Source organism: Condylura cristata, unplaced genomic scaffold (genome assembly GCF_000260355.1).
Source record: "Condylura cristata isolate star-nosed mole 26May11 unplaced genomic scaffold, ConCri1.0 scaffold00015, whole genome shotgun sequence".
Classification (NCBI taxonomy): Eukaryota; Metazoa; Chordata; class Mammalia; order Eulipotyphla; family Talpidae; genus Condylura; species Condylura cristata.
The window spans coordinates 7,448,987-7,465,619 of NW_004567116.1; the positions used below are offsets into that span (position 1 = coordinate 7,448,987).

Below are 16,633 nucleotides of genomic sequence, written 5' to 3' on the forward strand. Positions count from 1 at the left end.
GTGTTCAGCAAAGAGTTGGGTCATGCAGCCTTCAAAGGAAATGGTCTTCTTCTCATAGAGAGAGTCCACGATCATCTTTGGGGCAATGGCTGAGGAGAAGCAGGCATCCAAGAAGGAAAGGAAAGCCAAGAAGAAGTACATTGGGGAGCCCAGGAGTGCAGGGCTGCTGACGATTGTCACCACGATAAGCAAGTTGCCCCCAACTGTTACAATGTAGACGCACAAAAATACAACAAAGGCAATTTTCTGAATATTTGGATTCTGTGAAAGTCCCAGGAGGACAAACTCAGTTACAGAGCTTTGATTGTGCATGACTTCCATGGAAGCTTTAAACGCTACCACCATGAACATACAGAATCTGCAATTATGAAACAGAAAAAGTCATGTCAAAGCAATTTGTTATCACAGGCAACAACTTGGTGTATTCACATGAAAAAAATATCTTTTTTACTACTACCATCATGGAGTGTTCATAAATAGATATTTGTTAAATAGTGAGATATCAGGAAATATTTGAACGAATGTGTATTATTAAATAGCTTAATATCACCAAAGTTTTAATTATATGAACATGGATGAGTATGTCAGCTGCCAACTCTGATCACTTAGTAGTTTTATGGGGTGTGTTGTTGAGGAGGATTCTGAAGCCACATTCTAGTACTGAGGTAAGGAAGACTGCAGCCCATTAGACACACCTGCATTAGCATGGGATGGGGTAAGATAACTTGGATGGCACCCCGATCTGCCTCGTCACAAATAAAAGAAGAAAAAACAGACAGTTTGACATATGCTTAAAAATCAAAGTTATTCCCCCCACAATTTTTTTAATCCAAAATGATATGGCCTTTAATAATGAAATCATCCCTTATAAAAGAGAATGAACTATGGAAAAGTACTCATCCGTATAGTAACAAGTGGCAAGCTGCCGTGATATTTTTTTCCCCCTTATTCATCATTTTAAATAAAAACAGAAGTGTATAAACTCTAACATCTACTAAAGAGTGTTGTCACTCTCTCAAAGTTAAGTAGCACAAAAGTGGATTTTTTCAGGGCTTAGTGATCAGGAAACTGTCCATGTTAGGAGTTATTATCCTGATTTTACCTGTAGAGAATTCAATAAGCTCAGATAAATAACAGATGCTGGATCTGATATTTTAACACAGAACATCTGATTCTACAACCAGCGCTTTCCAACTGGCCCGAGACAGATTTTTCTTTTCAGCAAGAAACTCAGAGCAAGGTGGTCTTTCTACTGTCTCCATCCACAAATAGAATTTAAAGTCTTCTGAGACCCTTACTATATTTAACGAAGTTAATGGCTGAAAGATATAGGGCAAGTGATATAGATTCAAAAGTAATGGCCCAACTACTGATGTATACAAATTGGCATCCATCAAAAAGAAAAAGTCATACATAGATATTTGAAGCTTTATTAGTTACTTGCTAATTATTTACATATGGCTCACTCTAATCACATATCACCCCAATGTATAGCTCTCAAATTTATCTGATTTTATAATGGTGACATATAGAGCCTACATGTTCATCTCACAAGGTACTGATGAGGTAAAATGTGCAAGTGCTGCTCAGATAAAACGTCTTTTACCAATAGTTCCCATTCTCTCCCTTAAAAAGTCAGCCCTGGCCCCTACCTGATGGCACAGTGGGTTAAAGCACAGCACTAAGAAGATAAAGCCACTTCAGCATGAGTTCCATCCCCACCTACCCCGGAGGTGACCACATGGCATGGCGGACCTCTCTTGACCGGCGCTCTGCTCCCCTCAGCAGTATACTCCAACCATCTGCTTGTTCTACTCCCCACTCTGTCTCTGGTGAATCCTCTCACCGCCCCTGGGCCTCTGGTCTGTACCCCAGTTCTGTATGCACAAATAAATAAATCTTAAAAAAAAAAAGTCAGCCCTTACCCACAGAAAGTTTTTCCATGAATCATCCAGATAATTACTTCAACTTTTGACTTCATTTTCCATAGGTAGATAGAGCTTCAACAAATGATTGTTTCCTCAACTGTACATAATACAGAGATGTATCAGTCAAATTAAATATGTATGTACAGATATCACACATGTTGCTACCTAGGTAGTTAAAGAACAGTGAGGTTTACTGCGAATATAAAAATAAGCCCAGTTTTGGGCCCTCCTTGGTGGCGCAGCAGGTTAAAGCACCACATTATGAAGCTCTGCGAAGCCACTGCAGCAAGAGTTCGATGCCCAACCAGGCTGCTGACCCACTTGGCGGGGCAGACCTCTCTTGGCCTGCCTGCTGCTCCCCTCAGCAGTGTACTTTGTCAGTCTGCCTGTTCTACTCCCTCTCACCATACCTCTGACCTGTACCCCAGTTTTGGTATGCATAAATAAATCAACCTTAAAAAAAAAATACAGAAACCAGTGTCCTCATGTTTCTGATCATAAAAGTTGTGCATTTAAGTCACTTAGAAGGCAATGAGTCTTTAAGCAGTATGTTGCCCTGGATTGAATTGTGAAGAAAAAAGACAGCAGTGAAAAATTCAATTCAACAGGAATATAACGTGGTGTTGTGTTAAGAGTAGTATAAATATTCATGTCAGATTTTTCACAAATATACTCAGAGTAATATTCTGTGATGAAATTGGGGGACAGTAAGTGAGAAACAGACAGAAATTCTATAATAATCCTGGAATATTTTTGTTAATCTGCTAATCCAAAAGTAAAAGTTAATTAAATGTAAGTGATAATTGTATAGTTAGGTCATTAAAGAAAGCATTAAGGTTCAGTATCTCCTACCATAAAATATATAGTAACACCTGTTGCAATATTTTAAAAGTATTGTAGAATTTATAAGTTAGTGGAAAATGTGAAATACTACTGTCAGCATTATTTTAAGCAATATTTACACATAAACCATGAGCTGAAAAGTTGAGTGTTGTAGTAAAATGTATTTTGATATTTCAAATTGTACCAGTTCTGAAACTGCAATGTAACTGCTACATTCATTTAATTCTTTCTGTAATATGCTAGCAAACATGTCCAGTAAACACACTCATTGGTATTCTTTATATTTGCAAACTCAAGTGTAAAATTTATTCTTAAATTGTGTAAATTTTAAAGTCCATGATCATAAACATGGACTTTAAAATTTAATAAACATTTAAAATATATAAAATGTTGGATAATAGGAAGAGGTTTATGCACATCAGACCACAACAAATTAATAGCACATGTTGCTATTAATGAAATACTAATGTCTAAGGACATAATGAAACATTTTTGCAATATGTTAAGTAAAAAAAAAGAAAAATTGTAATAAATGCTAATGTGTATAGACATTTGAGTATAAAATTTTAAAGCAAGTGTGAAAATGTAAAGGTTTTATTTTTAATATGCATATTGACATAATGAAAACTACATTAATGATTTTAAATCAAGTTTAAAAGATACAACACATAACTTCTCTCTAAATGTCCAGAATGAGATGGGGTCTGAGCATAATCTCATTCTCTCATTCTCTATCCATTACAATAATTTTGGGGATAGAACTGACATGTTAACATAGAATCTCTTGTGAAAAATGATTTTAAACTATCACAGAGTTTCCAAAACAATCATATCATGGAGTCAAGTCCCCGCCCCCACCCTCTAAACTCACTTTGACATCACCTTTAACTTCACGTACTCGACATCACCTTTAACTTCACGTACACTTAGAGGAAGCAACTGCCTCTCTCTTCTTTCTCCCAGAAGCGTGCATGTCCTTTTCTTAACACACTTTCAAGATAGTTGGCTCCTGTGCTTGTGACCGTGACCTGTGGTCTGTGAGCGTCTCTTGCAACAGTGACCTTGAGAATTCCTCCTCCTCACTCTCCCCATTGCCCACACTTTCCTTCTCCTTTGTTACACAGCAAAATGATCCTAATAACAGCAATCTTCCTGAAATAGTGTTTCAACATTCAAAACTATATGATGCGATAAAAGTAGATGGTTAATGTATGTAGCATTTTGTATTTGTTCGTGTGTGTGTGTGTGTGTATAGATGTTCAGATTAATTATATTGGTGTATACTTTTTTAACTGGAGCAGTATGATGATTCCAAGTTAAAAGATAAGGTCAAAATCCCATTCTTAATTACCTTTCCATTAAGTTCCTTAAATCCACTGTACTTTTTTTACCCAGGATTACTGTTTAAACCAAAAATAAGAAACTGTTCTTTGTACAGCAATGCAAGTTCTTTTCCCTGAAATCTAAGAATCAGGTTGTCTTTGTATCTTCTTCTTGCTCCTCTTCTCTACCCACAATGTTGCTCTTATCTATCTAAATAACTCCTCTTTTATACTCTTAATATCATGGGAATTTGACAAAAAAATTTTTTTTGTTATTTGCATCTGTGTGATTCCTGATGGATACAGTACCTTTTTTTTCTCTTTTCATATTGATTTAGCTCACTGAAGAGAGAGAAGCCACAATTGACACTAATGCATTTCAGAGCTCCTGATATTTGGGTTCATGGGAACAATTCTGAGCAGAAATAAATGCTTTTTACATCAAAATGTACTTAGAGATAATTAAGCAGACTTTTTAAAATCAAAAAACTGCGCTGTCACTTGCTCCTCTTTCTTACATTTTATATCCTTCCCTGTGCTATTTGATAGGGCTTTGAATACTAAATGCTCCTATGTTACAATTCCCTATTCAGCTCATATTCCGCCTTTAATCTAAAATATCAGGATAGGGAAAGCGTTTGAAGATGAATGATAAATGAGAATATATAGAAAGAATAAACAAATGTTACCTGAAAACTAAGACAATTAGATGTATTATTGCATTTTAACTTATTTAGATTTAACATGAAGTTGAAAAACTGAAAATAGATTTGATGTAGTAGGTATTCCAATCCTCCCCTCCAAAACCCTTTGGAGTCTACAGTGCCTACTTATCTAGTATTATGTTTCAAATAAAGTTACTTTGACACCTCCCCCCACCCCCATGCATTGTTTAAGTTAAGTTTCCAAATCATTTGAGACTGGTGATATTATAATTCCCATTAAAATGAATAATCTAGAATCATAAAAGTCACATAACTAGGCCCAATGGTGCATAGTTAGAGTGACAGACCCACGCATTTTGCAGCTACCCACCACAACACAGTAGTCTGAAGTTTTAATCACAGTTTAAATGCTTCCTGAAAATACAAAATATGAAGTATAGCTCTCACCATTTGTGAGTTCCTTGGAAATGCAGGTATGACAATCTCTGACTGTCTATCCATAAAAGCCCATTTAGTGGCTCGCCAAAATGTGAAGAAGGCATCTGAGTCTCACTTCTATGTTCAAGAGAGAGACAAAGAACAGGTCCAGGGGAAGTGGTAAAGAATGCTCCCCACTGCTTCTCCAGTGCGATCTTCAACATGATCTGAGGGAAGAAAAACATAAAAAAGAAAGAAACGAAAATTTTCTACGTGATTTCCAACTGGAACTTAAAGCGATTCCCTGAGAGGTCATGAAACTATAGAATGGTCTCTCAGCTCCCCTTAGGGCTTGGGCATGTCCCAACAGTATGATTTCCTAAGACAAAGTTAGCAGGTTTTAAACTGTTCCAGTGTTTGCAAAACATTTCTGTCCCTCACTAATTAGAATATTCTTTTTTTTAACTGCTCTTGGGTTGCTATTTAAAGTTGTTTTCATTTTTCTTCATTCCCTTCAGGAATAAAACACCGTGTGTATTATGATAGAATATAGTGTCTCCTTGCTCCGTTAGGATGCAATGTCTCTGCACTTATAAAGGAAAGTGCTGAGTTCAGGGAAAAGAGACAGTGTCAGTCTCAAGGAAATATAGTGTGTGACTAGAAAACCAGTAGTTGCTTTTAAGGAATGACAAATTCCTTGTGTAAATGTGCAAAAATTAATCCAACAAGCTCTGTTATTCTCTTAGTCCCTGATCTTTGTAGCTCATGCAATTAAAATCAGAAACAATTTCTGGAGAAAAAGAAAATTTTTCACTTCTCATTTTTTTAAAGATTTGTCCATTTATGTATAGAAGAACTAGGGCACAAGCCAGAGGTGCAGGGTGTTGAGAGGATTTACCAGAGACAGAGGGGGGAACATTCTGCTGAATATTTCTTTGCTGGGGTGGGGTTGATTGTCCTCACGGCCATGGCCTATGACCGCTACATGGCCATCTGCAAAACCCTGCACTATTCCTCTATCATGAGCTCAAAGCTCTGTAGGGTTCTGATGGGAGTAGCATGGACAGGGGGCTTCCTGCATTGTACGATTCAAATTTTCTTCACTCTCCAGCTGCCCTTCTGTGGCCCCAATGTCATCGGTCACTTCATGTGTGACTTGTACCCAATACTGGAGCTTGCCTGCCCTGACACTTTGGACTGTCTGTGGTAGACTGACGGAAATACTCTGCTGAGGGGAGCAGCGGGTGGGCCAGGAGAGGTCTGCCATCCCATGCGAGACACCTCTCTGGCCTGGGATGGAACTTGTGTTGCAGTGGCTGCACACAGCTTCATAGTACTGTGCCCCAACCTGTTGTGCCACCAGGGAGGGCCCACTACTTTTTTTTTTTTAAAGATTTATTTATTCATATAGAACTGGGGTACAGGCCAGAGATGCGGAGGGTGAGAGGATTCACCAGAGACAGAGTGGGTAACAGAACAGGCAGATGGATGAAGTACACTGCTGAGGGGAGCAGCGGGCGGGTCAAGAGAGGTCTGCCACGCCATGTGGTCACCTCCAGGGCAGGCAGGAATCGAACTCATGCGGAAGTGGCTTAAGCTTCTCAGTGCTGTGCTTTAACCCGCTGCGCCACCAGGGAGGGCCCCACTACTTATTTTTTTGAAAATAAAGAATGGAGAATGGCATGTTGGTTTATCTGATGGAATGCACAGTAGGATAAAAATTGAGGGGAAAAAGAGAAAGGTAGATAACTGATGGTGTCACGATTATGTGGAATATAAAGTAAGAGACAGATAAGAACTAGCTTACAAGCTAACTCTTGAAAACTGAAGTACCAAGGGGGAGGAGGGGTGGGGTAAGAAAAGAGAAGGAAGGAAGCACAGTGGTCTATGGTGTAACTGGTAGTGGCACACTATGGTGGTGATACCTGATGGTGGATACCTGAACCTGAGGGTTCCTAAATATTACCTCAGGAAAAATAAATAAAAATAATTTTTTTAAAGGTAAAAGAAAATTAAGGGGAAAATTGGGTGAAGCTCACAAAGTTTCCTCAGAGAAGGTTCATGTCAAGGAGTTTGTGGGTCATCTCTTATCTTGCCCATTTTTATATCAGCTTGTACCCCATAGAAAGATACACAATTGTGACTTATCAAAAATTGAAATAATGGTATGTGTCAGACAATATAACAAGCATGGTATGCAAGTCCAAAAAGAAAGAGAAAGACAGGCAGAGAGAGGCACAAAGAAATGTATGAAATGGAGAGATGTGCGACAACCATTTGCCATTCTGGAATTTATTCTTTAGTCAATACTTCATCATTCCACCTTCATCATTCATTAAATTACAAAATTTATACAACCTTTTCAAAGACAGAACTCAATTTGGCTTCTTCTATTGTGCAGAATTCCTTATCATTGGGCCTGTAGCAGAATATTCACCACAGAGGTTTAACAACCAATCTGACGTCATAGGTCTCGTTCTCTGCCTCTATTTTTCACATGTTGTTTTCATGGCGGCTTGATGTTGTTAGAAGAATGTCCTCATAAAAACTTCCGCAAGACGAGTTTAAGGCATCAGTACTGAGATTGGTTGCTTTGGTTAGGAGCACAGGTAATGTACTTATAGTGGTGGGAAGGAAAGTGCCAGATGACTGAAAGAATGCTGGCAGAGAGCAGATAGGGCGTGTGACTCTGTGAAGTTCTAGTGTGATGGCTTAAGTTTCCTCAGTAAAATGAAAAGCAAGTTCAACTAGTGTTCACTGATAAGTCTGCAGCTTGCAATTAGATTTTTAGCATGGTATACTTTAAAGCAATGCATATTTTATTCCTACTTTGTTTTTCTTTTTATCATAAATTGTATTTGGATGTCATCACTCTGATATAGAAATAATCTTATGATTTACCAGCTCATTGAAATTTTGTATTACAATAAAATAGTAACATAAAGTTTACTTCAGAACTCTAAATGAAAATCAGACTTGGAGTTGTTATGTGTTTAATGATAATGCTATAAAATGTGAATTAGCTTAGGGACATTGGGAAAGATAAGAGAAAAGGTTGTGCTATCTAATGTAAAGTATAACCTCAATCTGAAAGGTTAGAAAAACTCCTACCTATATAATAGAAGTTGACAATTTGGGACCTACTTTTGACACTAGAAATTTTTCAGGTTATAAATATTAAGGTCAAGTATCACATTAGAATTCTTCAAATTCTTTAATTCTTTGACTAAAATAAAAAATATCTTTATCACCAGTTAAATACACATCTACTTCTATCTTCTGTGCTATATATAACAAAGTTTACTAATACATACCTATTAAATAATGTAACCCTGCTTCCTCATTTAATATTATCATTTAATGGTTTCTCATCTATGTTTATCATTTAAACTGAACATTTTCTTTCAAAGTAGGTGTAACTATTTACACTGTTGTCCTCTGTGTATAAAGTTTGGACTCTACTAAAGAACCTGTTAAACAGGTTATAACTAGTTGGAGTCTCATAATTAGCCTCTTTCTAGGAGTCTCCATGAGTCATATAAAACATCAAATCCCAGCCATCAAGCAGACAGCACACTAGAAATGAGAAATCCTGAGCCATCAGGGAATAATGTAATTACATACATTAATTAATTACATACAGTAATTACATACAATAATGAAATTAATACATACATTAATTTCACATCCCAACATCATAACCAAATTCTGTAAACTGCATGGTGAAGGAAATATCTTAAGTGAATAAGAGTGAAGAAGAGAAAAGGGCAGAGATTGAATGAAGTCACAGCAGGAGAGGGAGCACTATGAGCAGATAGTGGGGAAAGAAGTAACTTTGGGGGACAGGACACTTGACCAAAAGGAGGAAAGCAGTTAAACAATGCAAGAAAGGGTCCTCTGACCCCCAATTTCATCATTGACTTCAGCTCTTTTTCCTCACCCAAACACAGTCATTTGCTCGAAACCAGAGTGGGAGTGGGCACAGTTATGGACTGTGGCAAAGAAGACTTAAGGGCTTAAAACTCACATGTGTTCAAAGGGCAGTCAGCCTTTTAACACACTCCCTGAAATGTCACCTCTGGCTGAAACTTTCAAATGAAAGTGTACCCAATATAGAAACTCCTGGTAGACTCAAGGAGAGGGTGTGGGTAGCTCTCTTTCTGTGAGCAGAGACGCTCTTGAGGTGTTGGATAGCTCTGTGCTGAGGTCAGCAAAGGGTTTGAACTCCAGAGTCCCACAGCTTCTCATTGGAAGAAAGGTTTTCAAGAACATATTGAAGACACTGAGTACAGACCCCATCATATTCATCTTGAGGAGGCAGCTGAAAAAATAATTTGCAACAACCTAAAATCTCTCAACCAGTGTTCTAAATATGAAATCTGCGCATGCAACAGTTTAAGGATTTTCAAAGTACAGAGTAAATGGAGAGTGCTCAGATATTTTCTTTTATTCTTTTTTTAATTATTGAATTCTAAGGGAGCATACAATCCAAAACTTTATTTACAGATGAGGATACTTAATTGTCAAATGCAGGTTGATACGTAATCTCACAGTAAAACATTTTTATTACAGTCTTGCTAAAGTTCTTATTCCTTTATTTATACAGTCAACTAGTACCTTTTTTTATAGTTTTTGCATAACAGTATTTAACTTTTGAAAGCAACTTTATTTTTAAACATTAGTGTATTATTTATCATTAGAGACCACAAATAATCTGTTCCATAGCTTCCTCATGGCATTTTTCACTTCTTTGTTCCTAAATGTGTAAATCAAAGGATTGAGAAAGGGGGTTAGGATGGTGTAAAAGATGGCCACCATCTTGTCAAAGGAGAAAGCAGCTGGAGGCCGAGCATACTCAAAAATGCAGGGGACAAAAAAAAGAATCACAACTGCAATGTGAGACCCACAGGTGGAAAGGGCTTTCCTCCGCCCTTCAGAACTGTGGTTCCTCAGAGAGAGCAAGATGACACCATAGGAGACAACCAACATTGAGAAGATTAAGATGCAGATAAATCCACTGTTGGCGATCACAAAAAGTCCAAAGACATGAGTGTCAGTGCAGGCAAGTTCCAGTAATGGGTACAAGTCACACATGAAGTGATCGATGACATTGGGGCCACAGAAGGGCAGCTGGAAAGTGAAGAGAATTTGAATCATAGAATGCAGGAAGCCCCCTGTCCATGCTATACCCATCAGAACCCCACAGAGCTTTGAGCTCATGATAGAGGAATAGTGCAGGGGTTTGCAGATGGCCACGTAACGGTCATAGGCCATGGCCGTGAGAACAATCAACTCCACCCCAGCAAAGAAGTGTTCAGCAAAGAGTTGGGTCATGCAGCCTTCAAAGGAAATGGTCTTCTTCTCATAGAGAGAGTCCACGATCATCTTTGGGGCAATGGCTGAGGTGAAGCAGGCATCCAAGAAGGAAAGGAAAGCCAAGAAGAAGTACATTGGGGAGCCCAGGAGTGCAGGGCTGCTGCCGATTGTCACCACAATGAACAAGTTGCCCCCAATAGTTGCAACGTAGACGCACAAAAATACAACAAAGGCAATTTTCTGAATATTTGGATTTTGTGAAAGTCCCAGGAGGACAAACTCAGTTACAAAGCTTTGGTTGTGCATGACTTCCAGAAAGAAAAGATGAAACATACCAGAGTGAGGTTACAGACCCCACAATATTGAGGAAAATTCCTCTAAGACTAGTAGAAGATATTACATAGTCATAATAAAATTGGCTCCAAGTAAAAATATCTTAATTGCTTAGGTCATCATGAAGAACTCAATACCAGAAATGTGTTAAAGGTGGTAGTAGAAAGTCTAGAAAATGAAGTGAAAATAAATCATTAAATTATTTTAAAACTCCAGAGCTTCAAAATGGTAGAAGTATCTGCATGCAGTGGGCCGAGAAACAGTCTGTATCTCAGCTGCCAACTCTGATCACTTAGTAGTTTGATAGAATGAGTTGTTGGTAGGATTCTGAAGCCACATCCTACTGCTAGGGAAAAGAGGATCACAATCTATCAGACACACCTGCATTAGCATGGGATGGGATAAGATAACTTGGAGGGCACCCTGATATGGATGCTGCCTCGTTCATAAATAACTGAAGAAACCGCATGCAGGTTAAGTGGTTCTTAAAAATTGAAGGGCCCTCCCTACTGATGAATGGGTTAAGCGCAGCACTCTGAAGCTCTCCATAGCCACTGGAGCATGAGTTTGGTCCCTGACCAGAGAGCTGACCCGCATGGCATGGTAGAACTCTCCTAACCTTCCTGCTGCTCCACTCAGCAGTGTGTTTCAGTAGATCTGCTTATTCTGCTCCCCGCTCTGTCTCTGGTTAGTCTTCCCTATCACATCCTGTGCCTCTGGTCTGTATCCCAGTTCTTGTATGCATAAATAAATAATTCTTTTTTACAAAAATTAATCACTTTAGGCCCTCCCTGGTAGCACACTGAGTTAAAGCACAGCACTGAGAAGCTAAAGCCACTTCTGCATGAGTTCGATCCTCGCCTGCCCCGGAGGCGACCAAATGGCGCAGCAGACCTCTCCTGACCCGCCTGCTGCTCCCCTCAGCAGTGTTTGTCATTAATCTGCCTGTTCTGCTCCCAGCTCTGTCTCTGGTGAATCCTTTCACTGCCCCTGCATCTCTGGCCTGTACCCCAGCTCTGTATGCATAAATAAATCTTTAAATATATATATATTCACTTTAGCCAGAATCTCAGAGTGTTCTTTCTACAGTAGAATTTAAAGTCTTCTGTGTCCGTGTTCATGACTAAATGTGGTCACTTGCTGAAGAACACAGACAAATCAGAACAGTTTCTAAGGTAGTGGCCTAGACACTGATATATACAAATTAGCAACAACTATGTAAGAAAAGACAGAGCTGTATGTTGACTACAGAAGGGACTTGAAGCATGTTAGTTACTTACTATTTAATATATGTGGCCCAGTTTAATCAGTTATCACCCTTAATGTGTTTCTGTTTCAAACTTGTCTGACTTCATTGAAAATATGAATGTTGACATAGCATCCCTGTTCATCCCCCAAGGAAATGATGAGTGTAAAATCAGAAAATGTGAAAGCCACTTATGAGAAATGCCCTTGCCAACAGTGCCCATTCTCTCCTTAAAAGCTCAGTCAACTTACCCACAGAAAACATTTCCATGCATCACCATAAAATTGTTCCAACTTTTGACTTCATTTTCCATAGGTAGAAAGAGCTTCAACAAATGGTTCCTGCCTTGACTGTATATAATATAGAAATGTATTATTCATATGACGTGTGTGTACATATATATACACACACACATATATACTATATATAATATACATGTATATATAATATATATTATATATACATGTATATTATATATATGTATATATTATATATATACATATATATCAGATGCTGCTTCATAGTTGATTAAAAATCAGTGACTATTCAGTGAGTATATAATATAGTGAGTATATAATTACAGTGTGAATATAAACATCAGCTATTCTTGATACGTCTCAGAACTACAAAAAATAACTCACATGTTCATAAACTAAAAAAGAACAAAAAATAGTTAATAACTAACAAATACTACATATCTAATATCTGTGAGCTTATTTTGAAATAAGCATCATTATGTTTCAGGGTGGTAGGTGAAGGGGTCCGCAGTTTCCACAGTTTTTTGTGCAGAAATAAATAAAGCTTTCCAAAAAATAATTTTAAAATATATGATAAATTTTCAGGTTTTGTCATCACAAAACTAGCAACCCAGCCTTGCCGTTTAATAAACATGCATCATTAAAAAAAAACCGCTAAACCCAAGGCTCTCTACCATAAAAGAGGCACAGTAGCACCTCTTCAAGCCAGCCCCAAAAGTCAAATAAGACAGTATTTTGAATGTACAAGAATTTATAAATCAATTAAAGATGTGAAATATCGATGTCAGCAATATCTTCTCCAATAATTAATGTCTGTACATAAAATGGGAATAAAGTGAATGTGTCACAGAAAAAATATGTATTGATATTTCCCATTATATCAATTATAAAAATGTTTCATCCATCTAATTCTTTCTGGAATATGCTAACAATCAAGTCCAATACATAAACCTGTTAGTATTCTTTTTATTTGCAAAACTCAATCCTAAATTTTATTTTAAAACTGAAATGAAATTGTGTAACTCTTATAATTTATATGAAATATAAATGATTATATCATTTACATAAAAATGTTATATCATTTATACAAAAAATTTTTAGAAATATTTGTTATGTTCAATTATAGAAAGGTATTTGTATAAATCAGGCTACAACAAATAAATAGCATACTGTTAGAATTTTACTGTGAATAATAGTCTAAAGAATAATATTGGGACATAGTGAAGTATCTTTATAATATGTTAATGTAGAAAAAACAAGAAAAATTTCAGTAATTGCTAATGTGTACAATATCAACAGATTTTTCAAATCTAGAAGGAACATGTGAAAATGTAAAGACTTTTATTATGCATTTTGATAGAGTTAAAACAATATTCATAAGTTTAAGTCAAGTTTAAAAGATACAACATACAACTTCCATCATCTAAATGTACAGAAGTAGGAGATGGGGTCTGAGGATAATCTTATTCTCCCCCCATTACAGTAAATTTTGGGGGAAGAACAAATGTGAAAAATGATTTTAAACCATCACAAAGTTTCTAGAAAGAACCAGACTATGGAACCAGCCCTCCTCATGCTCTGTACTCACTCTGCCATCAGGTTTAACTTCGTGGACTAGAGGAAGCATCTACCCCGCTCCTATTTCTCCTGGAAGAGTCCACACTCTTTCTTTTCTTAACACTTTCATAGGCCGGAGGTGCTCAGAGTTGGCTCTGGGCCCTCACGGCCATGGCCTGTGGGCTGTGAGCGTCTCTTGCGACTGTGACCTTGGGAATTTTGTGCCTCCCTCTCCCATTGCCCAGTTTCCTCTCCATTTGTTTAGGTGACAGACTAATCCTAGTAACATCAATGTTTCTGAAAACAATAGAAATTCTGTTTCAACTTTGAAGTATCTGTAACATTCAACACCATATGACACATTACCTGTGGTTGTGCCTGGAGATTGCGTTTTGTACTTTTATACCAAGGCATAGAGATCAGATATATTGATATGTACCTATATGTACATATAGGTACCAATGTACCAATTATATTGATACAACTTTTCTGAATGTGGTGACTGCAAATTAAAAGAACAGAGCAGAATGCCACTCTTGCTTCCCTTTCCAGTTAAGTCCCTTAAACCCACTGTTAATCAGGATCCACTTAAATCCAGTGAAGTGCCTCTGTCTTATGCTTAATATACTTCCCTATGCTATTTAATGAGGGTTTTGAGGGGAATATAGTGCTATATTATTCACCACAACTCTGAGTGATAAATAACACTTGAATCACAATGCTCCTGCATTACTTTTCCTTATACATAATTAGAAAATTCCACTTTTAATCTAAAACACCTGGACAGGAAGAGATTTAGTAGATGAATGATAAATGATATTATTTAGAAAGAATAAATAAATGCTACTGGAGAATTAAGATACATGCATTTGTTGCATTACTAACTTCTTTGGATTTAATCTAAGATGAAAAACTGAAAGTAGATTTTTCTATCTCACATTGTTGGCTGTTGTCTCTCTCGCCCTCGCTTGCTGTGTGCCTCGGACCTATGGTCAATTTGCACGTTTTATCTTTTTCTTGAGCTTTTGTTCAGGCAGAATGAGAGGCAGCTCAGGATCTCCAAATCTGCTTGCTCTAAAGGGGTTCTGATACCTGCCACATCAAGAAAAACCCTCTCTTCATGCAAGACCTTTTATAGAAAATTAACTTTAGTATAGTAGTGTGCAATAAAGAGAAAAGAGGGGAAGTAAAAGAATATAGTTTCCAAGTCAAGCACCCAAAGTTACCCATCCTCTTATGGATAAGCGTCCTTCCCAACAGGGTTGGTCCTAACTAGGGTCACTGAGGCCCCGAGGTGGCCACAACTCGATGTCACCTTTTGGTGGGGACCCTTAGCAAAAGGGCCAGAAGAGACTGGGGAAATCTGGGAGGAAAAGAGAAAAATTAAAAACCAGGTGAAGGCTTCTGGGGTCAACTGCACGTACGTCTCTCCCTGGCATCCCTGTCTCCTTCAAGAGTCTCTTCCCACTCCCCCAAGTCTCTGGAAATAGTCCAAGGTGAGAAATAAGTACAAATTCTTCTTCATGTGTGTCTCTACTCCATGTGCCTCCTCCAGGGCTGCCCATTTCCTCTCTTGTTTCCATGGGTATCGCACTGCTACACTGTGAATAATAGATATAGGTGTTTTATTTTTTTAAGTATAATTACTTTTCATTTAGATAATGACTACATGGACTGACAAGCCAAACATAAACCGAGGACTTTACAACAGCTGTAGTCCATAGCATTTTCCGTCTCTTAGTTTAAGAAAAGTGATTGTAACAATAGAGCTGGAGTTGTTATTTAGAGCCAAGTAGAGTTTTAAGATTTATAAAAATGTCAAGAAGGTTTAGATGCGAATTATCTCTATGGAGAGGACTGAGCTCAGTTTAGGAAGAATGTATATGTTGAGCAATAGGAAGAATGTATATGTTGCGCAAATGTCTTTAAGATGGTATTAATAAGTAAGGCATAGAATCAGTATACAAATGAAATAAAAAAGATAACACATTTAACAAGGTATGTAGGACATAGTTATTATTCAAGTAATAATTTGCATTGGCCATAAAAACCATTGTTTTTATGTAAAGAACACAGTGCCTATAACGTATGAAACCAGAAATTCCAGATTCTTCTTCTTCATCCTATAAAATCCATCCTCATCTCTCTCTCTCTCTCTTTCTCCTCAGCTTCTCTGGCGGGGTGCCATGCCATGATGTCAGAGACTCTTTGTCCCTGATCACGGATTATTGGGGGGCAGAACAGGTAGGGTCTCAAGGTGGGAATGGAGTCAGTGAGTGGAGATTCCTAGAAAAAGGGGAAAAGGGGGTGGGAAAAAAAGGGGATCATGTGCCAGGAAGACATGAAATGGGAGTTGGGTGCAAGTCTTCCTGCTCAGCCTCTAGCAGAGGTTTATTTTATACACTTCAAGCAGGCAGAGGGATGACATTAGCATATGAAATGGGCTGAGATCACAATCACCTTTTTGCCAAGAATAGTCTGGGGTCATTTTGACCTTTAGATGAGATTATAACATTTTTAAAATCAATCTATCAAGGTTAAAACAGGTGCATAGATTCACAAAGTTTAAGACTAATATTACTATATTTACCACAGTGAAGATTAACCAAAATAAAGTCCCTTAAACATTATCTATTACTTAAAGGCTTTCATTCTCATAGAGACACCCTAGGGGGTAAAGTAAAGTGAGGGCAGGAAGAGGAAATTTCTTGTGAATCAGATTAAAGTAAGGTTCTTTGAAAAACTTGTT

The 16,633-nt window shown here is 37.7% G+C and overlaps 2 protein-coding genes across 2 annotated transcripts in view; both read right to left on the reverse strand.

Annotated features, from left to right (window-relative positions):
* Positions 1-312, reverse strand: part of LOC101629161 (olfactory receptor 4C11-like) — a 6,974-nt gene extending 6,662 nt beyond the window's left edge. The window contains exon 1 of the mRNA XM_004683538.1: positions 4-312. Coding sequence (XP_004683595.1) covers positions 4-312 — 309 coding nt within the window. The remainder of the gene's footprint in view (positions 1-3) is intronic.
* A 9,549-nt stretch (positions 313-9,861) lies between these two features.
* On the reverse strand, positions 9,862-10,797 carry LOC101621331 (olfactory receptor 4C15-like). Its single transcript, XM_004682805.1, has one exon. It carries the CDS (start codon positions 10,795-10,797, stop codon positions 9,862-9,864), a length of 936 nt encoding a protein of 311 aa, XP_004682862.1.
* Positions 10,798-16,633: the final 5,836 nt, after the last annotated feature.